This window comes from Lactuca serriola, chromosome 9 (assembly GCF_051521515.1).
Source record: "Lactuca serriola cultivar US96UC23 chromosome 9, Lser_US96UC23_V15, whole genome shotgun sequence".
In the NCBI taxonomy this organism is placed as follows: domain Eukaryota; kingdom Viridiplantae; phylum Streptophyta; class Magnoliopsida; order Asterales; family Asteraceae; genus Lactuca; species Lactuca serriola.
This window is the reverse complement of record NC_136416.1, coordinates 53925559-53939275: the sequence shown is the minus strand read 5'-3', so window position 1 is coordinate 53939275 and position 13717 is coordinate 53925559. Positions and strand designations below refer to the sequence as shown.

General features: G+C 37.3%; 1 protein-coding gene across 2 annotated transcripts; it reads left to right on the top strand.

Moving 5' to 3' along the window:
• Positions 1-665: 665 nt before the first annotated feature.
• LOC145077266 (putative ATP-dependent DNA helicase CHR12) lies at positions 666-4705 on the top strand. 2 transcript variants are annotated; one of them, XM_079023004.1, is made up of 7 exons: positions 666-1594; positions 2150-2214; positions 2542-2691; positions 2760-3083; positions 4027-4300; positions 4411-4478; positions 4549-4705. In XM_079023004.1, exons 4-5 carry the CDS (start codon positions 2769-2771, stop codon positions 4081-4083), a joined length of 372 nt encoding a protein of 123 aa, XP_078879130.1. In that variant the 5' UTR covers positions 666-1594; positions 2150-2214; positions 2542-2691; positions 2760-2768; the 3' UTR covers positions 4084-4300; positions 4411-4478; positions 4549-4705. The 2 variants fall into 2 exon arrangements, with proteins under 2 accessions (XP_078879130.1, XP_078879129.1); XM_079023003.1 differs by having other exon boundaries at positions 4411-4705.
• Positions 4706-13717: the final 9012 nt, after the last annotated feature.

Here is a 13717-nt window from a genome sequence, read left to right as displayed (position 1 = left end):
AATACTTTATGTTGTTTTTGTCTCATTTAATGAACAAAAGGTGCTTAATTAGTTTATAATTTCATTTTTCAGCAACAATTACATGCTCGGGTGGAAAAGGAAGCGGAACTAGCGATTGGAAACTTGGATCTTGGATTTTGAAGAAAGAAGGATGTTGCTGGACAGCTTGACTCCTTGTCAGTGTTTTGGCCATATCTCATGAACCATAACTCTGATTGACGAGATTCAAAATGTTCGGAAAACTAGACACAATTTCGGACGACTTTCGTGTTTTGAGAAAATGCTGATTCCAAACGGACTCGACGAGTAGGCTATCAACTCGACGAGTTGGTAAGAAGTTTCGCGATTCGCACTACTAGAAAACTGGCCTTTAATGACGCGCAAACAATGACACACACTGATAGACGACGCGCATTTGTACGTGCCCTAAAAACTAGTGTCAGTTTTCCAAAATTTTAAGGATTGAGGACGCGTATTTATACATGCCCTAAAATTAGTGTCAGAAAAGAAAAAAAAAGTAATGCGGAGGGCGCCTTTCATAAAATGTGCGTCGTGTAAGTGTGTCGCTTTATAATTTTTTAATGAAACACGCCTTTTAGGTGGGAAATGATACGGTGGAAACAAAATCCCCAAATTTTTTGAAGACCCGCTCTTCTTTTCTCTCCACCTGCCGATGACCTTCATTTTCTCCCCCTCCTTCTGTCTGTAAAACCTAACAGCCGCCACCACCAGAAACATGAAGACCATTCTCTCGATCATATCTTTATGGCGACGATTCTCTCTCGATCGGATCGAAGACCGCTCACTCTCTCCTTAGATCTCCCGCGATTCTGATCCCCCCTCTTTGTAACACCCTCGCTTCCTTCCAGAAATCGAAGACCATTCTCTCTTGATCGTATCTTTATGGCGACGATTAGACACAATAATCTCAACATAAAATTGGTAATAGAACTCGTCTTCACCTCCTCCCTACTCCATCTACAACGACTCCTCACATTTACAAACCCTAGTCCGGTTGCACTTCTAGCCTTGGTCCTTTTTCTTCATCCGTTCAGCAAATAAGGGGAACATGGCTTCCCATTTACAAACCCTAGTACAGAAGCGCAAGGATTTGGTTTGACCAGTGGGTTGTGTTGTTTTAGTTTAATTGACAGCTTACGGCTAATCATGGTATGCTCAATTGTAATACTCTCAATGCAATTCTCTCTAGTTGAATTCTACTTTTCCGTTTGTCTATATGAACTGCCTTGTAGTTTTTGATCTGTGTATGGTTTAGCAAACATCTTTGGGCTACCTATGTTCAATGGATATGTAATTTCAGTTTTAGGTTTAGACCTATGGTCTACTGTTCATGTTTAGGAGAATTTACCGAGTAAAATATGTTTTACTTATAACTATTACATGGTGTGTCTGCCTAACTTTTTGATATCATTACAGAATAACTCTCCATTTCCAAATGGAGGAGATTTAATGGCAGACCTTGAGGACGCTTTGGTCAAACATCGATCTAATCACATAACAGGTTCTGAAATGGCAGAAACAAGGGAAAAATGGATCGAGAGCCACATCTAAAATCGTTTGACAGAACTTGAAGGTTGCCATAAGAATCATTTTTATTATACTTTAACATTGTAGAGAAATATTCAGATTGCTTGGTAATCTCTGTGTAGTTAAATGCAGTTTCTTTTTGGCAGCATAAACTTGATTTTTGCATTTTGCCTATTTTCATAATTACATCAAGGGTGCAAATTTGATTATGGTAGATTGATAGAAAGCACCTTCATTGTTTCCATGTTCTTGCCTTTGGATTCAAGAATGCTTGATATCCGGTAATGGAATTGCGACCAGTCAACTCCAATATATTTCTGTTATTTTCATTGTTTCTGGTTCCCTTCTTGAAGAAGTTATTACTATGTTGATGGTTTAAAATCACATTACATTGTATTTAAAAGGAATTCTCCTTTCACAGAATTCGAATTGTTTTACCATAATCTTTGTAAGGAATTAAAGTCCTAATGCTCTGTAAACCAACACCCTAGACCTTTATTTGATGTCTTATACAATTCTACATGAATATTTACAGGCAGGTGAAGTTGTTTGTAGATATCATTTAACTTTACTCATTTGTTTTTTTTAATCATGAATTTAGAAGTACCTTTAAGAAGAGGTGAAGACCTTCAGTCAAAGTGTTTGCTTGAACTCCATGGACTTAAGGTATACTGTAGTTTATAACATCTTGCTTTTCCATATTTTCTTTTGTGTCTAAAGATTAACATTTAATGGGTTAAATGCAAGAAACAACTATATACTTTCATCTATTTCCTTATCATAGAATTCTACTTGCATCTTTTTCTACTACAACATTGTACTTCAGTAGATTTTTTCAAGTACAATGTTGTAATGAGAAAAAGAAATCCATAGTATAATTGGATAGAGTTTTTAAAGTACAATGTGTTGATAAGAAAAAAGTTGAAAGTACAATGTTGTAATAGAAAAATGCAAGATTAATGCTTATGCTTCTTTGAACATCATTTGTTGCAGAGACTAACGAAATTGGAGGAGGAAGAAAAGAATAGAGTAGAAACTAGGAAGAGGAAATTCTTTGCAGAAATACTTAATGCAATAAGGGAACTCCAGTTGCAAGTTCAGGCCTCTCAAAAACGTAGGAAGCAAAGGAATGATGTTGTTCAAGTATGTAAATTATTTCCCTATATTTATATCTATGTATAATATATAATGTATCTACTTTTATACATCAGGAAGCTTACATGAGAATGGTTGAGGAAAGCAAGAATGAAAGGTTAACTATGCTTTTAGGGAAAACAAATGATCTTCTTGTGCGTTTAGGAGCTGTTGTTAGGCATCAAAAAGATGCTGAACATGATGGAATTGAACCTCTGAATGCTCCAGAAACTGAATTGCCTGAATCATCCTCGGCTTCAAAGATTGGAACTCCTGATGAATCACATCTTGATGTGGATGTCGATTTAATTGAGGCGAAACTTGATAGTGGAGTGAAGACCTCTGACTTCCTTGAAGGACAACGACAATATAATTCAGTCATCCATTCAATTCAGGAGAAGGTAATGTTTTTCTCCCACTCAAAAAGGCTCTTTATCCTCATCTGTGTAAAAGACATGAATGCCATCTTTATCCTGATCATTGAAAATAACCCATGTAATAGATACAATCTTAAAGTCATTGAGCTATGGCTATTTAGGGCATGTTTGGATTGTGGGAATTTCGAAGGAACCCAATGGAATTGGAATTCATGATTCCATTCCATGGCATTCCTGTTCCATCAGAATCCTTTGAAATTCAGTGCTTGATGGATTTTACCATTATGAGGTAGGGTGGAAGGAATTCGATTCTGTTTTATAATTTTGTATTAAAAGGCCAAAATATACTTGTAAATAACATAAAATAGTTAAAGTTATATATTTAATATAAACAAAGGAAATATATATGCAAATAAAAGAGTACTTTTTTGGTCTCTTGAGTATAGCTGACTTTTGCAATTCTGTTCTCAAAAAGATTCCCCTTGCTATTTTGGCCCTTATTTGTGATTTTGTAACGTTCTTGGTCCCTGTTCCTAAGTAAAATAACTATATTTTTAAGATCAATATTGCAAAAATCAGCCATACTCAAGAAACAAAAATATTCATTTTATGTGAAACAGGGACCAAAAACATCACAAGAACCTCAAAAAAGGGACCAAAATTGAAAAAAAAAAAGTCAACTCTACTCAATTCATTCTAAATAAGAATATAAAATAAAGTAGGATTTAACTTTTTATTATTAGATTTCCTGCCAACTTAATAATAATAATAATAATAATAATAATAATAATAATAATAATAATAATAATAATAATAATAATAATCATAATAATCATAATAATAATACTTGGCAGGTTATGATTCTTTCAGATTTCATCATTTTAGAAAGGAAACGCCAAACACCCCCTAATGAGATATGAGCTAATGGTATTGATCATTTTTGTGGTTGGGATGCATTTTTGTACAGGTAACAAAGCAGCCTGCAATACTTCAGGGTGGAGAACTAAGACCCTACCAACTATAAGGGCTTCAATGGATGTTGTCTTTATTTAACAACAATCTGAATGTAATATTAGCTTATGAAATGGGATTGGGGAAGACAACTCAAACCATCTCCTTGATTGCATATCTCATGGAAAACAAAGGTGTCTCTGGTCCTCACTTAATTGTCCTCACTTGATTGTAGTGAAGAAAGCACATCTTGGCCTTGTTACAACCCTAGCCTTCTCACAGGATTCAAGGTTCCCTCTCTTTCTTTCTGATAAATTCTTTAATTCAGACTTTAGAACTTTGACCTTTCCATACCCTTATTTTTTTATATAAGAAAGCTTGTTGTTTTTTTGTAATACAGAGCCCTGGTGTTTACATCTCTTGATTCAACTGCAAGGGTTACACAAATCAAAGAAACCAAATACAATGGTATATCACTTTTTCTCTCCTCACTCACATCATCATATAAACACGTGTACTTTCTATTGGATTTTTGTAGCTTGCTTATAGAAGAGAAAACAAACACTGATAAGAACATGTCAACCATGTTTGATGTGTTGAGAAGGAACAGAACTGTAAAGCTTGAAACTTTAGTCCTGAACTGTAAACCCTAGTAATCATAATTTTCTCACTTCCCAGTTCATATTTATATATATTTTCTATGTACCATTTCTTGTCATTTTCCTCCTTGACCAGGTAATATCATCAATTTGTTTCTTTCTACTTAGTATTACTTACTGGTTGTGAACAAGCCTCTCATCTTACATTTGAGTTTATAGGAATCAACAATTTGTCACACCCCAAAACCACGAATGGCGTAAACGTTCAGGGGTGGAGGACGTCATGTACAGTATCACAAAAGTGTAATATAATAAAAAAGCAACAACATCATCCATTGCATTATAAGTAAAGTTTTAATACATGTGTGTTCTTTCAGTGTAGTAAGACACCAAAAATATACAATTAAAATAAAAGAACGAAACTTGTCTGCTCCGTCTTCTCAAAACCTGGCCTCCGTACATGTCTACTGGTGACCTGAGAATACAAGTTATTTTGAAAGCGAGTATCAGCTTTAAAGCTGGTGAATTCATAAGTATATAAGTGTTATTGCCTTGTTTGTGAAAATCTGTTTTGAAAGCCATGTAAACCTTTAGATGAAAATGTTGAGGTAATTATGAAATCCCAAGAAAAACCCTTATTTTCTATAAGTATGAAATGTAGTCTTCTACCAAGACCCGAATGTTCTATTTGTAAAATGATAGTTTTCCCTGTGTAATGACTAGTACTAAGAGTGCTTAGTCTAACTCATCGTTTATGTGAATGTATCACCAAATAAAGTAAATAGGAAAATATACCCATGAAAGTATTACTCTTGGGTTACCCGGGGGTAACACTATGTTGCTGACGCGAAAGATATAACCTAATGAACATCCGAAGATTGTTCAATTTAACCTCTGTGGTGAATAGTAGATTCCAGGAATGGTTAGTCCCGTAACTGACTTTACATCGATGTAGTCGAAGTAAATGACCTAATGAACATCCGAAGATTGTTCAATTAACCTCTGTGGCGAACAGTAGGTTCCAGGAATGGTTATTCCCGTAACCGACTCTACCTTGCTATAAGCGAAATAGATAACCTAATGAACATCTGAAGATTGTCCAATTAACCTCTGTAGCGAACAATAGGTTCCAGGAATGGTTAGTCCCGTAACTGAATCCCGTTGAACTGGTATGGCAGGACGATTTACTGAAGGTACTAATAATTCATCCTAACGAACCGAAGTTCAGATATTCATGTAAGTATACACAGGTCGATGTATCTACGTAAAAGTATTCATGTAATGTGTTCATGTAAGCGTGTTCATGTATCATGTAACCATATGTAAAGGTACTCATGTATCAGGTAATGTACTAATAAAGACTCATGAATGAACTAACTCTTGTGTGACTCCTTGTAATAGAAGTAATGTTTGATATCTTCCCATTATCCCTATGATAATCTATTGTAATATAACTAGTTGACCCTGTAAGTTTACACACTCTTACTACTCAAGGGTGTGAGAAACTAATTGAAAGATGCAAACTATAACATTTCAAAAGTAAAACATTTGGTAATAGTGTGCTTTTTGGATGTAATACCATTTCATGCATCACATTTTGTAGCATGTGAAATCTGTTAAATGACAAACACAGTTATAAAATACATATCAATGATTTAATAACATGTTTGTTTCTACTTGTATTCCCCCCCCCCCCATTAAAGCATTTAAAATCATTAAAACATTGATTAGGGGTATGAACTCACCTGTAGTTGGTGATTGGGATGAATTGGACGGTATCGGATTGCTAGGTGTCAAGCAAGGACTTGTGCACACACTACAATCCTAATGAACATATAATCACACATATATGCACTCAATTAGACTCAAAAGACTAATTAATAATGTTTAAGACATCCTAGACATAGATAACACTTTATATAAGTGTTTTAAGCCGTAAGGACTTCATCTAAGCTATTGTGGGACAAGGTACTTGAGTTTAGGGTTTCCAAAGGACCCTACAAGAGAGTTTACTCTCCTTAAACCTGATGGGTTTTAGCCATAAGAACTTTCCTATGTGCGCATGCAAAACCCTAATGCTTGGATCTAGGCTTTCTAATAAACATGCTTTGAATCCAAGACTTCTAATGACTAATTAGGTTAAATAACAACATTGAAACAGATCTAGAATCATACCTTTGAGTTCCTTATTGATCTTGAGGTCTTGGAGCTTCTAGAGTCACAAATGTCACTCCTCTAATGGGTTACAAAAACCAATAGCAAGGAAGATGATTTAGGAGAGAGGAGAGGGGAGGAAATCGGCCAGGGTTCTCTTGCTTTAGGAGAGGTGTCGATTTCCTTATGCCATGGGGTCTATTTATACTTGTAGACTCCTTAAGGGTTACAACCTAAACCCTAATTGGATAATCTTCTCTTAAGGCTATCCAAATCCTTTCCATAGATAAGCCTTGGATGATTTTGAAGCTATCCTAGCTTCTAGAATCCGTCCCTAGCATATCCATAAGGATTTACAGTCTAAAGCTTAACTATCAAACAATTGACAGTTTATACCCCTTTATTTAATTAATCTCTTTAAGTCACCAAATTAATTCTAATTAATTCTATGACTTATATTAATCAAATAACAAATATATTATTGATTATATTATTCTCATAATATATTAATAATATTTACTCTCTCGTAATAAATCATCCTATCAAGTTGCTATGGTGAAGGCAACCCAAAAGGACTATACACAACCGGGTCAAATACTTGTCTAATATAGTTGCAGCCTTAGACACTATTCCAACAGTCTCCCACTTGGATAAGTCTAGTAACTATATACACAAGTACAATTCGGTTTGCAATCGTAGCTCTCAAAGACGCTGTCAAACTCTGATCTAATCAATCTTGTCCTTTAGATAAGGGAACATACAGTCCTCTGTTAGATATCATGCTGACAATCCTATGGAATGGTTAGTCAAGCATTTAGGTTTCTCGATCTCTGATTTATTTGACATAGAACTTAATCGAACACATCAATTCAGTTCTGACCGGGCCCGACACATAAGTCAAATCAAATCATCGAGCAGCCGAGATATCGCTTTTACCTTCTTAGATAAAAGTTACAGATAAACTTCGACTTATATGCATTTACTTATTCATTAACCAACTATACAAAACAATACGTTTTATAACACTGAGTTACTGATGCGTTTTCGTATTATCAATGTACAATCAATTAACAAATAACAAATCATATATCTAGGTTTTAAGACCATATGATATTATCGTCTTGCGATCACCTTTTATATCGTATTCCATAAGGTGATTCCAGCAAGCGCGGGTTTGTTCCAATGCTCAAAACTAGTTCATAAGCACTCATGAACGTTGCAGCAATCCTTTGCTATGTCTAACACCATTTAGACATTCTACACACCAATTCATGACAATCTTCATTCATATCTACTCCCAACATATGAACGATTGTGGACCATTTGAACAATTTCTATTATTCTTAATAATCTTAATTATTCTGGAAGTCAAAACATGCAAAATGAAACAATAGCTAAACAATTAACATAAGATAGTAACATTACTCATAAATAAAACTCCTTTATTTAATCATCAAATGTCAATTACATTTATCTATTACACGTTTCTAATACTATCTAATCTATGCTAATATCATCCTTCAGCCCAATTCTCCTAGCATGCTGCAAGTGCTTAACCCTACTCAGTCCCTTCGTAAGTGGATCTGCTGGGTTATCTTCTGATGATATCCTCTTTACAACGAGTTGTCCTTCTTCTACACGATGTCTGATAAAGTGATATTTTATGTCGATATGTCTTGATCTACCATGATCCCTCGGTTCCTTGGTCAAGGCAACCGCGCCTTCGTTATCACAGAAAATCTCCATTGGCTCTTTATCCATATTGCCTCCTTCGACGCTTCGCTCGCTGCAATGTACTCTGATTCGCACGTTGAATCAGCTACGGTTTTGCTGCTTGGAACTCTTCCATGTCACTGCTCCTCCATTTAGGGTAAAGACCCAGCCCGACTGCGAACGGTAGTTGTCCCTGTCGCTCTGAAAGCTGGCGTCACTATACCCTCACACCTTCAAGTCATCACTCCCTCCGAGGACTAAGAACCATTCCTTCGTCCTCCGAAGGTACTTAAGGATGTTTTTCACCGCAATCCAATGTGCTTTGCCAGGATTCCCTTGATATCTGCTAACCATGCTCAAAGCAAAGGCTACATCAGGGCGAGTACAAGTCATAGCGTACATGATTGAGCCAACTGCGGAAGCGTATGGTACTCGGCTCATTTCTGCTATCTCAGCTTCGGTACTCGGACTTTGAGTCTTACTCAATTTGGCAGTACTTTGTATCGGTAGTTCTCCTTTCTTTGAGTTTTCCATACTAAAACGTTTTAGTACCTTCTCTAAGTAAGTATTCTGACTAAGTCCAATTAGTCTCTTACTTCTTTCTCTTACTATCCTTATTCCCAAAATGTAAGAAGCCTCTCCAAGGTCCTTCATAGCGAAGCACTTCCCGAGCCAGGACTTAACCTCCTGCAGAGTCGGGATGTCATTTCCTATGAGTAATATGTCATCGACATATAGAACGAGGAAGCTTACTATACTCCCACTGGCTTTGACATATACACAAGACTCGTCTTCGCTTCGTACAAATCCAAACTCTTTGACTTTCTCATCGAAGCAAAGATTCCATCTGCGAGACGCTTGCTTAAGTCCATAAATGGACTTCTCAAGCTTACACACTCTATTCGGATGCTTCGGATCCACAAACCCCTCTGGCTGAGCCATGTAAACATCCTCAGCCAACTTTTCGTTAAGGAAAGCGGTCTTGACATCCATTTGCCAAATCTCATAATCATGAAATGCGGCAATTGCTAGCATCACTCTAATAGCTTTAATCTTCGCAACTGGTGAGAAGGTCTCATCATAGTCAACTCCGGGAGTTTGAGTAAAGCCCTTCGCAACCAATCGCGCTTTATATGTGTGTACGTTTCCATCCACGTCGGTCTTCTTCTTGAAGATCCATTTGCACCCAACGGTCTTACGTCCGGGCACATAATCAACCAAATTCCAAACTTGGTTATCATACATGGATTGGATCTCGCTATCCATTGCCTCTTTCCACTTTGCAGACTCCGGGCCTGCCATGGCTTCCTTATAGCTATTAGGTTCATCAAGATTTATTAGTGTACCATCACTAATATATGTGTCCCCTTCGGTAGTAATATGAAAGCCATAAAACTGGGGATGAACTTTAACTCTATCGGAACGTCTAAGAGGTAAGGATTCGTCAATCGGTTCAACCAGAGTTTCCTCCTCGGGTTGAGTGCCAGCGGTAGAGGTTCCTTCATCTATCGACTCTTGAATCTCTTCAAGTTCGATTTTCCTCCCACTGTCCCCTTGGCTTATGAGTTCTCGCTCTCGGAAAACTCCTCTCCTCGCAACAAAGACAACATTGTCCTTCGGTCTATAGAAGAGATATCCAAAGGATGTCTGCGGGTAGCCGATGAAAATACATTGCTCACTTCGAGGTTCGAGCTTGTCATGAGTATCTCGTCTTACGAAAGCCTCGCAACCCCAAACCTTGATATGTGCCAACGAGGGAGCTTTCCCTGTCCACATCTCGTGAGGTGTTTTGGCAACCTTTTTAGTAGGGACTCGGTTAAGGATATGGGCGGCAGTCTCTAAGGCATACCCCCAAAAAGAGATAGGTAGTGAAGCACGGCTCATCATAGAGCGAACCATATCCAATAAGGTTCGATTACGCCTTTCTGCCACACCATTCAACTGCGGTGTCCTAGGAGGCGTCAATTGTGAAACTATTCCACACTCCTTGAGATAATTGTGGAATTCAAGACTTAGGTACTCTCCTCCATGATCGGATCGAAGCATCTTGATTTTCCTACCCAATTGATTCTCCACTTCATTCTTGAACTCTTTGAACTTTTCAAAGGTTTCTGACTTTTGCTTGATTAAGTAGATATACCCATATCTACTATAGTCATCAGTAAAAGTCACATAGAAGCGGTTCCCATCCTTCATGGTTGATCTAAACGGTCCACATACATCGGTATGTATTAGGTCCAATAGACCCTCGCCCCTTTCACATGTACTCGTGAAGGGTGACTTAGTCATCTTTCCAAGCAACCAAGACTCGCATGTGTCATCTTCCCTAAGGTCAAATGACTCCAACACTCCATCCTTTTGGAGTTGGGCTATGCGTTTCTTGTTGACATGTCCAAGACGACAATGCCACAAGGATGCTTTATCCATACTAGAAGAATCAATATTCAAAACATCATTTCCTAAGTTATCAACAATCATAACGGTTTCATATATTCCATTACATGGTATAGCTTCAAAGTAAAATACACCATTTAGATAAGCCAAAATAGAACCATTCTCATTATTAAAAGAAAATCTAAATCCTTGTCTATATAAACCATGAAATGAAATGATGTTTCTAGCCATTTCTGGCGAATAGCAACAATTGTTCAAATCTAAAACCAAACTATTCCTAAGCACTAAAGAATACACTCCAATCTTGGTCACAGGCGACGATCTTCTGTTCCCCATGATTAGATTGATCCTTCCTTGCTCCACATCCCTACTTCTTCTTAGTCCCTGCACATTAGAACAAATGTGATAACCACAACCGGTATCAAGAACCCAAGAAATAGCATGATTAGAATTGTTAGATTTGATTGTGTAATGGATTGATCTTTCCTTCTTTGATTGCTTGCAGGTAATCTGGGCAGCTTCTCTTCCAATGTCCTATCTTGTGGCAGTGGTGGCACTCTGCCTCCTTTGGGTTAGGGCACGGCTTAGCGGGATCAACTTTGGTCCCACTAGAAGAGGCACCATCTCGGGCTTTCACCTTGCGATAGTTCTTCGATGAAGCTTTCCTCTTCTTTCCCTTTCCTTGACCAATAGCCAAGACAGGAGCAGCGGGCGGATTGGGAGTAGGTGCAACAGACTTGTCCTTGAAGTTGCTCTCAGCGACCCTCAAGAGACCTTGGAGTTTGCTTAGGGTGACCTCTTCTTTGTTCATGTGGTAGGTCATCCTAAATTGGTTGTACATCGGAGGCAAAGAGTGAAGCACCATATCGATCGCCAACTCTTCACCGAAGTCAACATTTAACTTGTGAAGGCGGTCGACATACCTTTGCATCTTTTGCAGGTGCACGGAAAGAGATTCTCCATGACCCATCTTAGCGGAAATCATGGTGGTGAAAATCTCATAACGCTCTTGTCTTGCGTTTTGGTGGTATCTCTCCAATAAGTCTTGGTGCATCTCGTAAGGGTACATGTCCTCGTAGGACTTTTGGAATTCGGAGTTCATGGTAGCGATCATGATGCAATGTACCTTCGTTGCATCTCGCTCATGAGTCTCAAAAGCGGTAATTTCGGCGGGAGTAGCAATTTCGGGGTTGATTTTCTCGAGCTTCTCATCGAGGGCATACTCCTTATCCTCATAGCGAGCAATGGTGCGAATGTATCTTATCCATTCGCTAAAGTTCGTTCCATCGAAGGTGACCTTTTGGCAAAGGCTCATCAACGTGAAAGAACTAGCAGCAGCGTTGTTTGCGTTCGACATCTACAATTAGAAAGGACAAAGATAGATTAGAATAAGAATCCCTAATTATCACCCAATAAGAAAAATTAGGGCTAGGATCCAACAATAACATTTACATACTAGAAAAGGGATGCCGTAATCTAACATGCAAATAAATTGAAGGTAAGTGAATGACGATTCACTAATTCTCCATCACAAAACTTAAATTATTAGTCTTAAGTGTTTTTGAGAATTCCTAGGTTCGGATGAGATTCATTGAAACTATTCAATGGCATGTTTAAATCTCAATATGCCCCTCTTGTTTGTGACTGGGATACCGAGGATCACAAAGCGGGTGTGAATGACCATGCAAATTCACATGGTGCCTTCATTGTAACGATCACCTATTCGATGTGCAGGTAAACCACACACGCTCCATCAAACTATGATAAACAATGAATCACCCTTTGCCACCTTCGCTTAGAACCAATTAGTGTGCCGGTAAACCACACACGCTCCACTAACTTCTTAGCAAGGTGCAAGGTGTAATTTCATGGGATTGCATCAATTCACTTTTCCTAAAGTAACTAAGATTGGGAAATTTTTAAAATATGTGTAGTTACTTTATATTTCTTATTATACTTTTAATGAGAGGATGAGGTTGCCCTATCCTACCCGTTCGGCTAACGACCCTCCACCAATCAAGCAAGCGGTGGGTGTGAGTGTACACCCATTAAGCGCCATTTTATAGGCCGCAACCTTATACCCACCTTATAGATCGGCTTCGTGAATGAGGCCTACTAACGGTAAGACTAGCATTTAGTTATATATATATATATATATATATATATATATATATATATATATATATATATATATATATATATTATTCTAGTAATATCATATTAGTATAGGGCTATATTTTAAAACTTTTAAAATCTAGGGTTTGAAATTTAAGTTGTCTAAATTAAAACTTTTAATCACAAATATGAATTTCAAAACTTGTGGGTAAGTTTTAAACATTTAAAACATGGAGGATCAAATAACAAATAATTCCAATTAACAATTAATATCCTAATTATCTATATTTGATTTTATTCAAGATTTCTTTGAAAGATAATTACCAAAATAATTAAAATAATTAATTAATTATCATATAAGGAAATTAAATATTTTATTAGTTGATAAATACCTTTAACTAGATCAAGATAATAGTCATATATATCAAAAAATCGGATTTAGATTGATCTATTATGATTAAGGTAAGTTTCCATAAGATAATTATGAAAAAATCCCGAATCTGGCCATTCCTGACGCCTGGACTCGCCGAGTGCACAAGGGGACTCGCCGAGTCAGGCCTACTCGCCGAGTCCACCATGGAACTCACCGAGTCCATGACTCAGAAACCTAAAAATCAAATTTTGCAGGTTTGTTTCAGTTAATCAAGCAACAATTTAAAGAAAACCAAGCTAGGCTCTGATACCACTAGATGGGTTTTAGCCATAAGAACTTTCCTATGTGCGCATGCAAAA

What these genes read in the sequence shown, in the direction of transcription:
- LOC145077266 (XM_079023004.1), top strand. Translation starts at nt 2,769, where the DNA reads ATGAGAATGGTTGAGGAAAGCAAGAATGAAAGGTTAACTATGCTTTTA. An exon ending in TCCATTCAATTCAGGAGAAG is followed by an intron (nt 3,084 to 4,026) that starts GTAATGTTTTTC and finishes ATTTTTGTACAG; the next exon opens with GTAACAAAGCAGCCTGCAAT.